The 18837-nt window shown below is 51.8% G+C and overlaps 1 protein-coding gene across 6 annotated transcripts in view; it reads right to left on the bottom strand.

Annotated features, from left to right (window-relative positions):
* Positions 1-1761: 1761 nt before the first annotated feature.
* Positions 1762-18837, bottom strand: part of P2RY6 (pyrimidinergic receptor P2Y6) — an 80321-nt gene continuing 63245 nt past the window's right edge. For 5 of the 6 annotated variants that reach the window (XM_061380778.1, XM_061380777.1, XM_061380776.1 and 2 more), the window contains 3 exons: positions 4739-4803; positions 4038-4099; positions 1762-3144 (listed from right to left, as the gene is read on the bottom strand). In XM_061380778.1, the coding sequence (XP_061236762.1) occupies positions 2124-3110 (987 nt within the window). In that variant the 5' untranslated portion in view covers positions 3111-3144; positions 4038-4099; positions 4739-4803 and the 3' untranslated portion in view covers positions 1762-2123. Of the gene's footprint in view, positions 3145-4037; positions 4100-4738; positions 4804-7188; positions 7739-18837 lie in introns of those variants that run through there. The other variant, XM_061380774.1, reaches the window with a different exon arrangement.

Raw genomic sequence — 18837 nt, 5'->3', positions numbered from 1 at the left:
TTACAATAGCCAGGACATGGAAGCAACCTAGATGTCCATCAGCAGACGAATGGATAAGAAAGCTGTGGTACATACACACAATGGAATATTACTCAGCTATTAAAAAGAATGCATTTGAATCAGTCCTAATGAGTTGGATGAAACTGGAGCCTATCATACAGAGCGAAGTAAGTCAGAAAGAAAAACACCAATACAGTACGTTATTGCATATATATGGAATTTAGAAAGATGGTAACGATGATCCTATATGTGAGACAGCAAAAGACACACAGATATAAAGAACAGACTTTTGGACTCTGTGGGAGAAGGCGAGGGTGTGATGATTTGAGAGAATAGCATTGAAACATGTATATTATCATATGTGAAATAGGTTGCCAGTCCAGGTTTGATGCATGAGACAGGGTGCTCAGGGCTGGTGCAGTGGGATGACCCTGAGGGTTGGGATGGGGAGGGAGGTGGGAGGAAGGGTCAGGATGGGGAACACATGTACTGCTGCTGCTGCTAAATCGCTTCAGTCGTGTCCGACTCTGTGCGACCCCATAGATGGCAGCCCATCAGGCTCCCCCATCCCTGGGATTCTCCAGGCAAGAATACTGGAGTGGGTTGCTATTTCCTTCTCCAATGCATGAAAGTGAAAAGTGAAAGTGAAGTCGGTCAGTCGTATCCAACTCTTAGCGACCCCATGGACTGCAGCCTACCAGGCTCCTCCATCCATGGGATTTTCCAGGCAAGAGTACTGGAGTGGGGTGCCATTGCCTTCTCTGTGTAAAGTAATTAGCCTCCAATTAAAATAAATTAAAAAAATAAAAAGCTCAGGAAAAAACAAAGGAATGAAGCTGTGTTTAAGGGCTGTTTTCCCTCACTTGGAGGCCCTGGTGGAGGTGTCCCCAGGCACCGAGGATACCCTGAGCCTGACAGAGGCACATTTGGAGGGGCGAGTGGAGGACAGGTGGGATCTGGGTTTTCCTGGCATTTAATGCCCTAGTCCCACCCAGCTCCATTTCTTGGCACCCCTCTCCACACACCAACCCCAGGCTTATCTGCAACTCACCGGCACTTTATAATCGGCCTGGGCACATCTCTGCCTCTGGGTTTTGAAGACACAGTGCTTCTACCAGATTCAGCCTCCTCCACTCTGCCTTTTAGATTCCTCCCAGTTCAGGCCCCACCCCTTCTAAAATGTGCTCCCTGATTCCTCCGCTGAGCCCCCCAGCCTGGAGCACTTGCCCCACTCTTGCCATTGTCTGGAGGGTGGCCATGAGACGGCTCTTATTTTCTCAGCCTTCACACACAAGAGGCCACATGCCCTCCACTCCAGCTCTCTGCCTATCTGCCCAGGGCAGAGCCTGGCACAGGGATGGCCCAGGCTGCACTAACCAGTGCTCCCCACTTCCATTTTCAGAGCTCCCACTCAGCCTTCAATATCTGGTTCAAATGCCCCCACCCCCAGTCCATTTGAGAGACTCCTAGACTGGGTCATGGGCATCCTCTGGGCACCCCTGCCCCCCAGCCATGCCTCCCTCTGTCACAGTCTTGGCATGACTGTATCAGTGTCTGTACCTCCAGTAACTGAGAGCTTGTATGGAGCTGGGCTCGAGATGGTTCTTCTGGGGGCCTGGAACCAAATCAGGCCCAAGCACAAGGTGTCAGTAAAGATATACTGAATGAATAGAACATAGCACATACCCCAAACAGCTCATATTCATCCTTCAAAACCCAGGTCAAATGGCCCTTCCCAGAAGCTCTCACTTCCATCTCCCATCTTCTTTTACTCCCTTTATTGATGGCTCCAAAGTATGCAGCATATTCCTCAATCATAGTACATGTTATACTGTATTTTTGTGAGAAGCTTAACATGACTTCTGAATTCTCCATGGCTTCTTGGAGCCTTCTGGAGAAACAGGCCCAGGCTTGTCTCTCTCTGTACCCGTGGAGCCTGGTCCAGAAAAAGGGTTTAATAAATAGTTGTTGAAGTTTTGGGGTCTGTGAGGGCCTCAGGCTATGCCCATCTGGGCTAAACTCTAATTCTCTGCATGCTTTGGAGCTGGTGGAGCTTCGGGTGCCCCAGTCACAGTGGCAAACAGAATGGTTGCCCTGCCCCCAGGCGTCCTGCCCTGGTGGACTCAGCGACCCTGTCGCTGCCACTTGGCCGTGAGTTTCTGTAGCAGCTTGTGTGGTCGCTGGCGGAACTTCTTCTGGGTGAAGTAGAAAAGGATGGGATCCAGCACACTGTTGGCACTGGCGAAGGGCCGTGTGCCCTTGTAGGCTGCTGCAAAGGCCTCCAGCACAGGGCAGGAGACACCAGGTGTAGAGCGCACCGCCAGATAGGCTGTCTTGGTGATGTGGAAAGGCAGGAAGCTGATGGCAAAGGCAGCTGCCACCACCACAGCCATGCGGGCTGCCTTGCCACGCCGCTCCTGGGCCACTGGCCCTGCTGGGCCATCCTGGCGGCACAGACGACGGGCCAGGCAGCAGTAGCAGGCCAGAAGGGCAACAAAGGGCAGCAGGAAGCCGATGACCGTAAGGGTCATGCCATAGGGCATGTAGCGGGTGGCCAGGGCGGGCGGACTCAGGTCATAGCAGACTGTGCGGTTCCGCTGGATTCCTGTGGAGGCAAAGAGGGCAGTGGGCAGGCACTGGGTTGTCACAGCCAGCCATACAGCTCCACACACTAGCCAGGCAGCCCGGCGGCCCCCACGCTTGTGCCAGGGGGCCAGAGGGTGGCAGATGCCTAGGTAACGCTGGAAGCTGATGCAGGTGAGAAAGAGGATGCTGCCGTGGAGGTTGGCATAGAAGAGGAAGCGGACCAGGCGGCAGGTGAGGTCTCCGAAGGGCCAGTGGTCACCTTGGGCATAGTTGTAGATGAGCAGGGGCAGGGAGCAGGCATACAGCAGGTCAGCCAGGGCCAGGTTCAGGGTGTACACAGCTGTGCGGGTCAGGGCCCGGCGGGACGTGCAGATCTGGGCGATGACACAGGCATTCAGGGGCAGGCCCACTGCCAGCACCGCCGAGTAAACAGGCGGCAGCAGCAGGTGCTTGAAGTTCTCTCGGTAGACGCAGTTGGTGGGCGGCGCGTCCAGGGCCTGGCCTGTGCCATTGTCCCATGCCATGCCTGTTCACCTGGGCTTCCTACATCCAGAGAGGCTGGGGAAGCAACACACGATCCATCAGTGACCACACTCGTGGACCACCCAGTAGGCCCCTGTCCCTCTCTGGGCCTTGATTTTCCCACCTGGACCATCTCCGATACTCACCACCCCACCAAAGCCCCTCACAGCCCTTACTTTCACAAAATCCGGAATACAATAAAGCTCAAACTTGAGAGAAATCCAATTCATTTTCTTTCCATAATATTCATTTCCCACCAACCTTCCTGATGAATGTCTATTCATCCTTCAAAATGCTAGTCAAATGGCTCCTCTGTAAGAGGAGAGAGACAGACTTTGGTTTGAATCCCAACTGGGCTTCCCTGGTGGTTCAGACAGGGAAGAATCTGCTTGCAGTTCAGGAGACTCAGGTTCAATCCTTGGGTGGGGAAGATCCCCAGGAGAAGGGAATGGCTACCCACTCCATTCTTGCCTGAAGAATCCCATGGACAGAGGGGCCTGGCAGGCTATAGTCCATGGGGTTGCAAAGGGTCAGACACAACTGAGTGACTAACACTTTCATTTTTCACTTTCTGCTACTTACTAGTGATATGACTTTGGTCGAGTGACATGGTATATTAATACCTTACCTGAGTCTCAGTTTTCCCATCTGAAAATGGGGGGATGATGCACCCATCTCTCAGGATGTCATATAGTCAGAGGTGCTAAATCATGCTAGTCAGGGCTTCCCTGGGCTCCCTGGAGTTTGGGAATAGTAGTCATGGTGGGCCTGCCTGTCTATCTCTTTCCCACAGACTGAAAAGCTCTTAAGGAGAAGTGCCAGGTCTGTGTCTGAGAGCCCAAACTGGGGACTGGGGCAGGGAAGACCCTGTTAATTAATTAATCAATATTAGCAGAATGTCACACTTCTGGGCTAAGGGCTGTGCTCACCTTCTCAGCCTGGACTCCATCTTCCAAATCCATGGTCCTTCTTTTGGTTGCAGTCTACTTATCTGTAAAATGGGGGGAAGGTGGTGATCTGTGTGTATGCGTGCTCAGTTATAAAGCAGGTGATTTAAGAGTTCCCTATGTCCTTCCACTGGACTTGAGGCTACAAAGGCGGGTCTGACGAAGCCACTGAGGCCACAGTGCCCTCTGGTGGCCACAGAGAAAAGAGTTTCCCCACAAAGGCAAATGGCTGGGGGACCTACCAAGTCTACAGCTACTTTACAGAGAGGGAAATCCAGGCACAGTTAGGGGCACTGGCTGCTCAATCTCAGAGAGTTAGGAGAGTCAGAGGCAGAACCCAACTGCCTGTCTAAGAGGAGGCAACTTAGCGTGACCCATGGACCTGGAGTGGAAAGCTTATAAATCTAGCTTCAGAGCTAGGCAGGCCTGGTTCAAATCCTGGCTCCTCTACTTCTATGCTGTTCTACCTAGGGAATGTTGCTTGCCTTAGCTGGGCCTGTGTGCTTGTCAGTAAAACTGTTATAGACCTGATACACGGTATGCTTAGTAAATGCCATGCCATGCTTTTGTATTCTACACCTTGTCCTTCCACTCGTCCCTTCAGGCTGAGTTTTGGGGCAGCCAGCTGCACAAATGTTTTAAGAGGTCCCCTTTTGGGATCAGTCTGACTTGTTGATACTCACCTCCCCAATGGCATTTCCATATTTATTGACGTCCAGAGAGAATTCACAACTTTAATCCAATGGTCCTATAAAGGAAAACCTTTGGGATAGTGACTCAAATCATCCCCTCTTCTTATTTTACAGATGAGAGAAACTGAGGCCCAGAAAAAACATGAAGTCCTGCCAATACACTCAGGAGCAATAGAGGGTTGAAGCCAAGCATATGGGCTCCGGTCCAGATGTCCAGGTTCAAATACCAGCTCTGCCACATATGAGCTGTGTGGCCTTAGGCCCATTAGTGAACCCCTGTGCTTGGCCTCCCTATCTATAAAAAGAGATAATACAGGACCCGCCTCATAGGCTTGTCATGAGGATCAGTGCCTGGCACAAGCAAGTGTGAGCTACTCTTAATGTGAATATACCTAATAAAGTTATAAGATTTTTAAAAGTTATATTAGAGTAAAATGTAACTCCCCAAACTCATTTATCCCAACTTAAAATTTGATTTCCATGAAATCAAAGTTACCCAGATTTTGGGTAACTGAAAAATGATGATGCTTGGATTCTCTAGTCTGTATCCCACATCACCTTTAATTATCAAACATTCTTCCTGGGGCTACAGTCCATGTGCTGGGAGTGTGGGGCACCCAGCTAACCAGTTAAGCACAAGGTGGAGGCCAGAGGAGGAAGTACAGTGGTCCCCCCACTGTCGCCAAGAAGTCAAGATTAGTTCAGGCAAGAGAAAGTTCATTCATTCATCTCTTCATTCATTTGTTCCAGCCATTCTCTCATTCTCCTGTTTTCACTTGGGGCTTCCCTTGTGGCTCAGCTGATAAAGAATCCGCCTGCAATGCAGGAGACCTGGGTTTGATCCCTGGGTTGGGAAGATCCCCTGGAGAAGGGAAAGGCTATCCACTCCAGTATTCATGTTTTCACATGCCAGACATTTAATGGGTACTCACTACTTGCTCACTGCATGGGGCACAGCGTATAATGTAGATAGGTGGATACAGAAACAGATACATGCATACACATATACGTATTCATATTCACATATCAATCTGAAGGGGGAGACCAGTGTGAGACATAGGATAGAGGACATTTCCAGAGAAGGATGAAGGGTGGAGCAAGTCCCTGGTGGTTGAAGAAGATTTGCGTGGGTGGAGAGGGGTGAGAGGCCCCCGGGGTCACCCCAGGTGGGGAGGAAGTGGGAGCAGGCAGAGTCCGAGAGGCCGGCAGAAGGTCGTGGTGAGGAGGAGGAACTGGGCAGAAGGAACTGTGCTGCGCCCCTGAGCTCTCTTTGGGGAGGTCTGTTGCCCTCAGACACCACCCTGAGAGACAGCCTTCTGACTCAGGTGACTGGAGTTTCCAGGCGTGTTTTTTTTTCCCTCTTTAATTAATTTTTACAATGGTGGGTTAGTTTCTTGCTGTACAGCAAAGTGAATCAGTCATATGTAAACATAAGTCTACTCTTTTCCGGATTTCCTTCCCATCTAGGTCACCACAGAGCACTGAGTAGAGTTCCCTGTGTCATACAGTAGGTTCTCATTAGTTATCTATTTTATACATAGTAGTGTCGGTCCCAATCTCCCAGTTCATCCCACTCCTGCTCTGGGTGTTTTCTGCCTCCCACTCCCTGGCAAGACTGGTCGTCTTGGAAGGAGGCAGGGGCTGCTCGAGGAGATCCAGGAAAGATGGGCCAGACTGTCACCCTGGCTTCCTTATCTGCTGGGCCTCTGAGGACCTGGGCGGGGGGAGCAGTTCTTCCACTTCCCGGCAAAAGCTGGTCCCCAGGGAGGGCTTGTGTGGTCCCTGCCTCTAGGCCGAGGCTGACGTAGGCTCTTTTGGGCCCTCACATCTGTCACTCACTCTTGGGTCCTGTGCCCTGGACCAGCCCACACCCCAGCCTCTTCCTGGGCTCCAGCCGCTCTGTTTGCAGCGTGTGTGCGTGTGGGTATGTGTGTGTGGTGTGGTGCGTGGTGCTTTATAATAGGTGCTCGCCTTCTCTGGATCCCTTGGCCCTTTGGAGAAAAACTCAAGCTCTTGTCCTGACATTTAGGCTCCTGCTGAGCCCTCCAGCTTCACCAGGACCTCAGCTCTGCACCCAGATGAAATGCTTCACTCTGCTGCTTCCTCTCCTGCCACACAGTTATCAAGAGCCCAAGACCGCCACACAGCCATCCACAGCCACAGATCCAGACTTCCTCTTCAGCCTCCCCATCTTTGCTGTGCCCTCCACACAAAATGCCATTTAACCCATCTCTGTTTGTCAAAACCCAGTGTCCATCAAGCTCCAGATTTAAGCTTACTTCTTCCTTTTTCTGATCCCCCAGGTGGGTGGAGTCCCTTCCTCTCTGCCCACCCACCCTGCCCAAATCTTGGATCTTCTTGAGGTCAGTGCTGGACCCAGCCTGCCTGCCTGCCCCCTTCTCTGCCCTGGCCCACGGCCCCCAAGAAGCGCCAATACTCACATACAGCCTCCTGTCCCCGAAACGCACGCCTTAGTAGCCCCAAGTGTGTTGGCTCAAGGGGAGGCCAGACACGAAGCTCTCCACTCTTCTGCTCTTGGCCTGGGCTGTAACACCTCCGAAAGGGCAGCTTCCTCTGTTTCCTGCCACGTCTGTCTCTGACTGAAATAGTCCCTGCGGGGGCTGCCCCCTCCCCGCCACCCTCCACACCAAAGCCTGATGGAAACTGAATCTAAGGAGCAGGGAGGCGGAGAAAAGCTCTGTTTCCCGGAACCCTCCTCACCCCAGCAGAAGAAACTGGGTGATGAGGATGCAGAGAGAGGGGGAGAGGACAGAGACTGCTGGTGGAAGGCCAGCCCCACAGATCTGGCAGCTTCCTTTCTCCTCGGCCCTCTCTCAGTCTTCTCATCTATCAGATAAGTAGTTTGGTGATTACAGAACTTTCGGGCCCTCTTTAACCCCTAAAGAGGGGTTTTCCTGCTGGCCCAGAAGATAAAGTCTGCCTGCAAAGCAGGAGACCCAGGTTCAACCCCTGGGTCAGGAAGATCCCCCTGGAGGAGGGCATGGCAACCCACTCCGGTATTCTTACCTGGAGAACTCCATGGACAGAGGAGCCTGGCAGGCTATAGTCCATGGGGTTGCAAAGAGCTGGACACAACTGAGCGACTAACACTTCAGCTGTAATACCCAGACTCATCTTTCGGGTCACTCCTCCACCCATCCCTCCATTCTTTTTTTTTGGTGGGGGGGTGATATTTTTAGATTTTTAAATTAATTTTTATTAGAGTACAGTTGCTTTGCAATGTTGTGTTAGTTTCCACAGTACAGCAAAACGAATCAGCCATATGTATACAGCCATATGTATACAGCCATATGTATACACGTATACGTGTATCTCCTCCCTTTTGGACTCGCATCCATTCAGGTAATCACAATGTGTTAGGTAGAGTTCCCTGTGCTACACAGTATGTTCTCATCAGTTACCGATTTTAGACATAGTATCAATAGTGTATAGGCTCAATCCCAATCTTATCCCCCCTTTCTTCATTCATTCAATAGCTCACTCCTGATAATCCACCTAGGCACTCACTTACTCAGCCACCTTCTCCCTTCCTCTTTCCCTCTCTTCACAAGCATGCATTAAGCGACTATATGCCATCAGATCCTCCCACATTCCCCCATGTAGCAGTCACTAGTCCCTTTAACACTATAGGCCCAGAGCTCCCTGGGATTGAGGGGTATAGGTTGTGGGGGTAGAGTTGATGCCCCAAGAACTTATCTGGGTGCATTCTCCCTGCCTGTGCCAGCCCTCCCCTGGCTGCTCCTCACCACCGAACCAGCTATTAGGACAATCAGAGGAGGAGCTATGGCTCCTTGATGTCCCGAGGGGGCCAGCTCTGGTGGTGGAGACAGTACTCAGGGGGTGACCTGGAGGAGACAGGCTTTCATTTGGAGCAGAGGAGGCAAATAGGGAAGCAGGGACAGAATGGTGCAGAGGACGATCCCTGCTCAGGAGTTTGAGGTCCAGGTTCTCATTCTATCTTGGTGCCTACTCACTGTGTGACTCTGGCAGGGCCAAAAGTTTAGACCAAACTGAGAAAATTCAGGTTTGAACTGCCAATAAACACTTGCTCAGGGACCTCCCTGGTGGTCCAGTGGTTGAGAATCTGCCTTCCAATCCACAGGGGATGTGGGTTCAACCCCCTGATTGGGGAGCTAAGATTCCACATGCCATGGGGCAGCTAAGCCGGAGTGTAGCAAGCACTGAGCCTGCGTGCTCTAGAGAGCCCCGTGCCATAGCCAAAGATCCTGCATGCTGCAGTGGAGATCCTGCGTGCCGCAACTAAGCTCAGTGCAACCAAATAAATAAATAGATATTTAAAAACAAAACACTTGGTCAGTTGTGCACAAGCTTATTCAAGCTTGTGCTAGGAGGTCGCTTGTGCCAGCTGAGCGGGTGGATGTCCTGATCTGATCTGTGCTGTGCTGGAGCTCAGGAGGGTAACGATGCCTGGCCTTCAGTCTAGCACTGCTGGATTCCCAGGACGACCTCCCGCGGTCACCCCCAGCCCAGACCAGGGTGTCTGTCCCAAGAATGGGAGCAGCTCCAAGGACTTCTGAAGGTGTCAGCCCCAGGATAGGGCTTGGGTCTCAGTTCCTGCCCTCTGGGTGGGCCTAGGAGGGAGAGTTCAGGTCTTAGGGGTCATGGGTCCACCTGGAAGGGCTTCTGGAGAAGGCATGTCTGCTGCTGGGCTTTAAAGGGTGGAGACGACCTGGACACACAGAATGAAGAGGGTAACCCAGGCAGGATGTGAGAAATGAAGAAAAAATATTGCAACCAGAGCACGGGATAAGTTGTGTGAAGAGGGGACCAGTTGGGAAGCGTGAGGAAGGGTGGCCTGTCACAAAACCTCAAGCAGAGCCCAGGTACCACCACCAGGGCTTTCCCCACCAGGCTTTCCAGCCCCTAGGCCCATTGCATGCTGCTTCCTCTGCCTGGGACACTTTCACTCACTGTCTCTGAATCATCCCATTTATCCTTCCTTATAGTTTTCTCATCTGTAAAATGGGAGTGTTCATTGGACCTACCACACAAGCTGTTGTAAGAATTAAATGAAACTCTGTATGTGAGCGGCCCTAGCACACAATAAGTACTTAATAAACGTTTGTTAATGGAATGAATCCATTCCAAGCCCAGCTCTGGGCTCCCTTAGAGCACCCCAGTCTCCAAGGATATCTGGGTCATCGGCACCAGGTATCTTTCATTTCTTCACTGCCCACCGTGTGCTGGATGTTCTATCTGCCATTCTGGGCAGGTAGTGGTGGAAATTATTCTCTCCATTTTACCAATTAAGGAACTAAGACTCAGGAAGGCTAGTCCCAGACTGGTGGCATTTCAACAAGGTCTTTCTCACTATACAGCCACCTTTTCCATTGTTCGCCCAAAGCCCTGGCTTAGATGGTCCCGCCAGAGAATTCCCTCGGTCTTCCCAGCACTGAGGGCCTCTGGCCAGGAGATGGCGCCAGTAGACGGTGCCAGGAGACTACCCAGGCTAGTCAACCTGCCGCCTTCGGACAGCTGCCCTAAGACGAGGTCTGGAGGCAGGTCTCCACACTGCGGGAGCCTGGCCCCTGGGGCTGGAGCTGAGCAACCTCAGGACTGGGTTCCCAACTTCAATTCCTCCTGACCCATGCCCCAGCCCTTCTCCCACTCATGCCCGGACAAGCTCCAGCCTTGTTCTCAGATCCCCCACCTGGGTGAGGTGACTCTCAGGAGACAATGGGGACACTGGCAGGGCCCAGAGCCAGGGCTGAGCCCTCCAGCTGAGGAAGAGGCCCAGGGAGTGTCTCCCAGACACCAAGCATTCACCGCCCAGCTCCACTCCATGTACGCTATTGGTGGAAACACTGAAGTCCCTCACCCCTCGGAGGGGACTATCTCTGCCCTTTCCTACTTTCAGTTCAAACGACAATGCCTGGGGTTGGTCTCTGCCTGTAGCAGAAGCAATCCAGTTTAGACATAAGAAAAAAACTGGTGGGTTGAAGCTCCTTGGGCCCCTTGGATCCTGGGGTCTCGAGATACCCTTTTTGATGACTCTGTAGTCTCATCCCATTGCAAACCTCGCCCCAAGGCCCTCTTATCGGGAAAGGATGAGGCGGCCTGCTGGCCAGAGGCAAGAGCTGGAAGCCTGAGTCACCACCTGCCAGACGGCCAGGAGCCAGCTCAGACCAGGCTGGACAAGGGAAGAGGCCTCCTAACCTTGGCCTGCCTGCCTTCTGGGAAACAAGGCCTGGAAACCCCCCTTTTCTGCCTGTCCCACCCACCCCCCACCCTCCCCGTCCCAGGTCTGTGAGCTTAGCAGCAAGGGCACAGGATGACAGAGATCAAGACCCAGCTTCCTTCCCTTGAGGAGTCAGACAAGCTGGGATCCACCACCAACTTGCTGTGTGACCCAGAGTGAGCCATGTACCCTCTCTGAGCCTGAGTTGTCACTAGATAAATGGCTACGTTCCTGAGGTCCGTTCCTCCCTGGCACTGAAAGAACAGTGGGCCGGGGCACAGCCAACCCCTCCTGGAGGGGTTTTGGTCTCACCTGTGGGATCAAGCTGTCTTTAAAAGCAGGCAAAACTTGTCAGGAGGATGGCACACAGAGGGAAGGGAACTTGATTTTTCTTTTCCCACTTCCCCTTCTCGCCTCCTGCTAAACAGAGATTAAAGCTGGAACTGAAATAGTCATTTTGAATGTAAGAAAGGGGAAGCCACAGCTTTGGGGAATTGGGGAGTTGAAGCTGCTGCTTCTAGTCTTTCTCTGGCCTCTACAGGTTGAGTAAAGAAGAAACTTGGCTCTCCTGCAGCTCGACTATGCACAGGCCCCAGCTGCCCATCTGTGAGCTCATGTAATCCCCACCACAGTCTGGACAGATGGTCTTATTGCGCAACAATACTTCACAAGCCATTCTCTTATTTACTCTTCAGAGTTACCAGTACTTCACATGCCATTATCTCATTTACTCTTCACAGTTACCAACCCCACTTTGCAGATGAGGAAGCTGAGGCCTGGCAAAGTTAGCAAGAGGTTCTCCCTTAGGCATGTGTGTGTATGAGGAGGTCTGAGATCATGGTGACCTGGTGGGCACAGAGCTGAGAAGTCACAGGCAGTCTTGGGGTGAGGAACTATGCCACAGAGCACAGCCCAGAGAGCCAGCTGCAACAGACAACCCCTGCCAGAAGAAGGAGAGTCCCTAACAGCCGACTTTCCAAGTCCATGCCCATGGGGTCTGCAGCACCTCCCGACCAGGGTTCTGGGAGATTCCAGGACCTTTCAGTAAGCCCTCTTCCCTAGTGCCAGTGTGAGAGTGTCTTTTATTCTTGCCTGGACCCCCCCAGGCTGTCCCACTTTTAAAATCTCCCCATGGAGGTGCGCCACTTGGATCTCCCTTCATGAAGGACCCTGCTGTTTAGCTGCAAAGGTGCACATGGCTGACAGCCCCCACTAGTACCTTCAAAACCCACTTATCCTCCCAGATCACCAGGCTCTAGTCCACTGGGGAAGAAACGGCCTGGGTCCAGCTGTCTGGCTTGTCTTGCAGGCCATCATGGTTCTGCTCCTCTGTAGTTTCTCCCACCTAATTCCCAGACCCCTCTCCTGATGACAGCCTTCCCTCCTTCTTTCCCTGGAGCCTTGAGGATCTGGGAGTGAAAGGCCTGTGACTTAGGTCTGCCAATGAGACAAGAGTGGGCTCCTCAGGCCCTGTAACTAGCTCAGGGGTGGATGGGCAACCTTCACTGGGTGCCTCCAGTTCTGGAGTGTTTGCTAGAACACTGGAAAGGAGTGAGGTCTCCCAGTGGGTTTGCAAAGCTAGTAGGAAGTGAGCCTGGAGCTGCTGGAGCCAGGTTAACTGTGTGCCTGGCACTATCCTACAAACTGAAGATACTACCACTAGGGAGGAGACTGTCCAAAATAAAGCCAAGGGATGGCAGAGTTGAGAGGTGGGAACACACAGAGGCATTCCTGAGAACACCTTCGAGCACCTGATTCCAGCTATGCCTGGAGCTTTTCCTTGCACTTGACTTTTCGAAGGCATGAGCTAATATGTTCCCCTTATGCTTCAGTCTGTTTAACCTAGGATTGTCACTTAAAATCAGGAGTCCTGCCTACAGTCTACAGTCCTGCACCCTGCTGCCTCCCCTCCCCATGGGCTGCCCCCAACAGCCCATCTTTATAGCTTTGGCCTTAGAATCCTAATATCCCTGCAGTGGAGGCTGGAACTGGCCATGAGCCTGAAGGATACCAGCAGAGGGGCAGGCAGCGACTGAGGGACTGTCAGGTCCCGCCTGGATTCCATGAGGGCAGCCAGGAGCTCCCCCCCACCATTCATTTTCCATGAGGAGAGCCCCTCTTCCATTAGCTTCTGGAGTGACCAGTCATCTTAATATCTCCTGAGAAGGAAATTAGAAAGGCAGAAATCCAGGGTCTCGTCTTAGACTCATCACTCAGTTGCTGTGTGATCCTGGGCAGGTCACTTCACCTCCCCAAGCCTCATTTTCCCAAACAACTTTACTGCTATAGCTTCTTGGCTACCCAGAAGGTGCCAGCCACACAGCTAAGTGCTTTTGTGGCAGGATCTCTTTCACTCTTACGACAGCCCTGTGTGGTGAGCTGTTTATCCACATTTTACAAGACAAGGAAATGGGCTTTGAGAAGACTGGTGACTTGCCCAAGGTGACATGGTGAGTCAGAGGTGAGCCAGGGGTTGTACACAGATCTGAATAATGATAAAGTCTATGCTCAGGAAGAGAGGTGACATTTTCCCTACAGGAAAACTGAAGCCAGAGAGATCAGGAATTTTCTCAAAGTATACAGTAAATCCACAACTCCATCCTGTCTCTCGGGAACTCAGTGGCCTGAGACAGGACAAAGGAATGGAGACCAGGAAGTCAGGGCAGAAAAGAAGAACAACTCAAGGGACAATGTTAGCCAGACACCCTCATTTTCCTAGCTTCGTTAGGGACTGGGGACAAGGTCTGCTTTCCCTTTGTGGCCCCAGAGTCTAGCACAGGCTCCAGCTCCCAAGAGGCACTGGTAAATGTCAGATGAGTGGACCAGTCTGTAAAGATGAGCCTCAGGGCTCTGTCCTTGGTGCTGCCTGGCAAAATAAAATAAAACAAAACAATAAAATCAAATCTTTATCTTGGCTGATGACATAGAAGACTTGTCAGGGGGAATTAAGGTCATGGCCACAGGAGTAGCACCTCTGAGCCTACCTGCATCCCCCAGGCGCTGACCCTCAGGAAAGGCAGACCACCCACATTGCCTGAATGTTTACTGCAGGTTATGGTCCTGTCCATTTCACAGACAGACACTGAGGCCCTAAAGGTAGGTAACTATGTCTCCAACTCTCACAGGCAAGGTTTGGGTGCAGAGAAAACTTCAGAGGAACCCCTCACTACCCATAAAAGGCAGCCCTCTGGCCTGGTCCTACTTTGACCATCTCTAGCACCTGAGCCCACCTGGCAGAGACAAAAGACCCAACTGGACCCCAGAGCTCAGGGGTCAATGATAAGTCTCTGAGTTCTGGATCACTAGGCCAGAGAGGCCTTAAGAGCATCTGACACAGAGCTCTCCTCCACCCATCAGAGAAGGGGCTCCCTGAAGCCTCTTTGACAGGCTTGTCTGGCCCCTGCTCACATACTCCCCATGACAGGGAGCTCATTCTTTACCAGCTGAGCTACCAGGAAGCCCCCTGTTCTCCCAGGTCACTGCATTTCACTTTGAGAGAACTCACTGAGACATACGCTTTGTCGTACCAAGCCTGAGTGCTGCCCCCATCACTGCTTCCGTTCCCCAGTCTAACCTGCCTCTGGGGCCTTGAAGCTGGCTGCCCCCAATCCCTCAGGACACCCTGCAGAGACTTTCCCAGGTCTATTCATCAGCTGGTCTTCATTCCCACCAGCAAGTCCAGGGTTCATGTCCAGGCCCAGGGAACTTAGTAGTGCAGCCCAGAAACCAGGCAAGAGGTCAGGAGGCCATAACCATTTCCAAACCTGAGGACAAAGCCCTTTGCCTCCATTGTGTCTCACTCCCTGCCTGGGGACTGTGAGGGGGCCATGGCCTCTTCCCTCACCTTCATATGTGGGACTGGGGTCCCATCTGTTGCCAACCCAGTGTGGGAGGAACAGTCCATTGTGGGCATCTAAGAGGTGGCCTGTGAGGAAGAGAGCAAAGTCAGGCACCTGCCAGGCTCAGGGTGTTGCGTGGAGGGGCACTGGGTGCCACAGGGGTCTTGCTGTGGAGTATGTTTTTGTGTGTGGAGTGTGTATGAAAAACATAGGGACAGACCTTACTTCCTTCAGGTGGTCACTCAAATGACATCTTCCTGGTGAGGCCCTGTCCCTCCACTCCAGTGAAAACTAAACCTCCCACCAGCACACACTCATCTCCTCTCCTGCTGTATTTTTCTCCTTAGTGTGTATCATCTATTTTTTTTTTTTTTTGAGACATCAATGGTTTATTGGACAGGGGAGCACATACTATCTTTAAATGTATTATTTTATGTGTTTGCTTATTGTCTATCTCCTCCCATCAGAACATAAACTTCGTCAGGGCAGGGATTTTCATGTTTTATTCACTCTTGCATCCCCAGTGCTTAGGGTGGTGCCTGACATATAGTAGGTATTCAACAAATATTTGTTGAATGGATGGATGGATGGATGAATTTCTAGGGCTAGTTTGAGAACAGAGTAGACATAGGAACAGAAATCTGATGGCTCATAGGGAGCTTGACTCAAGGCTGTGTTTATATCGCAAGCTGCAGTTGCGATATAGCACTCCTGCTGAGGCTGGTGCAGGGCTGGGGGGAGGGGAGCCTCATCTGTGGCTTCCAGGAAAAATCCTGGACTCTGCTGGGAATTTGGGGTGGGGCTCTGGATAGGCATGGTACGACCAGAACATCTGTTTAGGTACTTGGCAGTGTGTGAATGTTGGGGATTGGGGGCTGATAAAGACCCGTGAAGGTGCCCCTAACTGGCAGTGTGTGTTGAGATTCAGGCTGTATGCAATTCCAGCTGAGAAGGGTGAACAGGACATGGCTGGGTGGGCCTGGGCTGCCTGCTTATTCCTCCTGGCCTGTCCAAGGTCTCCATCTCCTCCACCTCCTCCACTGGCTCAGCTCTACCCCACTCTCCCCCAGGAGCCTCCAGCCTACACACCATCACTCCCTTTGCACCAGGGCTTCTGAATTGGAGGCCTCCGGCACTGGGCTAGCATCTTCTTGGCCCCTCTCCCTTCCTCTGCCAGCCTGGCCCTTCACTGCAGGACACCAGACTCCTGAGATCACAGCTCCTCCATTTGTATCCCTCATCCATGGCACCAGCAGCCTGCTCAGCCCCGCATTGCCAAGCCAAATGTGGATGAAGGATGTAATTCAGCCCAGGGCCCTGAGACCCAGGAACGGATAGCCACCCAGCTTGGCTGGGCTCCCAAACTTCTGCCTGTCCCAGAGCAGCCTCTCTCCCTTCTCATCCAAGACTTCACCCCATCTTTCTTGTTGGGCCTTCTCTCAACCCCAACAGCCTGCAACTCATCCTTCAGAGCAAAGGAACGCCTTTCAGAGGCTCCTCCTTCAACTCCCTGGGTCACAGAAATAAATACAAGGCTGCCCCCCACCCACCGCATTTCTGCACCCCTTCCAGCTCCTTCCCTCAGCCCACAACACTCTCCATCCTCAGCTCTCCTCTTAGCAGCATCTCTTCCTTGCCCTGTGCCTCTCCAGCTGTGCTTCTTCCTCCTTCTTCCCCTGCTTCTGGAAGAGTCCTTGCTGCCCTGCTTCTACTTCTGCCCCCTCTGCCCCCATTTCTCACACCCATACAGTTAAGCCCCGGGCACGGTAAAGCAGGGAGTCTTTGGGCCCAGCTCAGGGGAGAGCAGTAGGCAACCTGTCTTTCAAGGTGAGATGGGGTCTGGGAACCAGTGACTATCTGAGTTCCATCACAAGGAAATCTCAATCTCAGAAGTGACCTTGATGCCACAGGCTTTCAGTAAAAGCAGGCCACTATGAGGTAACTTCTGTTTGATGTCACTCCTGCTGAGGCTGGGTAGGGCTGGGGGGAGGGGAGCCTCATCTGTGGCTTCCAGGAAAAAGCCTGGACTCTGCTGGGAATTTGGGGTGGGGCTCTGGATAGGCATGGTACGACCAGAATGTATGTTTAGGTGGGAACTGGGGAATTCTGGAGGAGGTAGGTGAGAGGATTGATACCTTTACATAGCTCATGATATTTGTTTGAGAAAACATCAGTTGTCTGTATCACAGACTAGGATGGGCTGTTGATCACAGAGCAGGTGAGGGTGGGGACACAAAGCTCACTCGGCTGTCCCCAGTATCACCCTGATCATACAAAACACGAGGATCCAATCCCAAATGGGTCTCTTCTCAGAGCTCCCCGGAAAACCCAGAACTATTCAAGCCCAGTTATTCTGATTCTCCCTATCACTCCCATATACTTCGCCAAACCTGCCCTGACCCCTGGGTGGGGTCCAGGTTAGTTAGAGTCAAATGTCCATTCCTGGCATCTCCAACCCTCTGCCAGCCATCACAGCTCCCTCTGCAGATCTTGGTACCTGGCAGACCTGGTTTCCATCCTGGCTCTGCAACTTATTTTGCAGTGACTTTACCTCTCTGAGCTCCAGTGTCCTTAATGATAAAATAGAGATAACAGTGCCCATCTCACAGCACTGCTGGGGCTCAAATGTAGTAATGAATCTAGAACACTTAGCCCAGAATCTGGTGCAAGCAGGTATTCACTCACTGGTGCTTCTTACTCATAATTTCATCACAGGCCAGCTTAGAAATGGCCTCACTTGCAATCTTTACTTATCTACCCACTCATTCACTTATTCACTCATTCATTTGCCGTGCATTTGCAGGGAGCCTTACAATATGCAGGAATTTCACTGGGCTTTGGTTTTTGTCCTTGAAAAGCCTCAGCTGATGGAAAGACGGATGGGGTCTCTAGGAAGACAGAGGAGGCCCCATCCCTGCCTGGGTTATCAAGGAAGGCTCCCTGGAGGAGGTGATTCTTTAGTGGACTATGGACAAGGAAGGGGAGGGTGTTCCCCACCGAGAGACCTGCTGGCGATATAAAGGCACAGGTATCCACAAGTGTTTGTGTTTGCAGGAGGTGAGGCTGAGAGGTCATCAGAGCTAGGTCCCAATAGGGACCAAAAACACACAATTGCCAGGCCACAGATTTGGCCTCTGCCTCATGGGCTCCAACCAAGAAACCCTAGATGGCTTGTAAAACAGAGCAGAGGTGTGATCAGATTTGAGATTTAGGAGGTTCTTTATGCTGCTGGCTGGAGGATGGATTGAATATGAGACAACAGGGCCTGAAGAGGGGCCCTGGCCCTGGAAAAGGGAGGCTGCAGGGCCAGCTGGTGGTAGGGCCAAATCAGGGGCCTTGAATGCCTGGCTCACAGCAGGCTCTCGCCCCTTTTTGGCACCCCCTGGACAAGCTTTGACAGCCATCTTGATGGGAAGACAGACTGGAGGGGTTAAGTTCTCAGAAATAACCCATTCCAGTCCTCAGATCACAGATAGGAACCCAAGGCCCAGAGCACTGGGCCCTAGTCTCAGCCCTAGGGCTTCCCTGGTCTACAGCCTTGTAGAGTCTATGGAGGTCTTCTGCCCTTGAGGTCAAGAAACACCTGGAGTAACAGGCAAATTTGGCCTCGGAATACGGAATGAAGCAGGGCAAAGACTAATAGAGTTTTGCCAAGAAAATGCACTGGTCATAACAAACACCCTCTTCCAACAACACAAGAGAAGACTCTATAGATGGTCAACATCAAAATCAGATTGATTATATTCTTTGCAGCCAAAGATGGAGAAGCTCTATACAGTCAGCAAAAACAAGACCAGGAGCTGACTGTGGCTCAGACCATGAACTCCTTATTGCCAAATTCAGACTGAAATTGAAGAAAGTAGGGAAAACCACTAGACCATTCAGGTATGACCTAAATCAAATCCCTTATGATTATACAGTGGAAGTGAGAAATAGATTTAAGGGCCTAGATCTGATAGATAGAGTGCCTGATGAACTATGGAATGAGGTTCGTGACATTGTACAGGAGACACGAATCAAGACCATTCCCA

Source organism: Bos javanicus, chromosome 15, assembly GCF_032452875.1.
Source record: "Bos javanicus breed banteng chromosome 15, ARS-OSU_banteng_1.0, whole genome shotgun sequence".
In the NCBI taxonomy this organism is placed as follows: Eukaryota; Metazoa; Chordata; class Mammalia; order Artiodactyla; family Bovidae; genus Bos; species Bos javanicus.
Note: the sequence above shows the minus strand (reverse complement) of the source record. Positions and strands in the feature narration are given on the sequence as shown.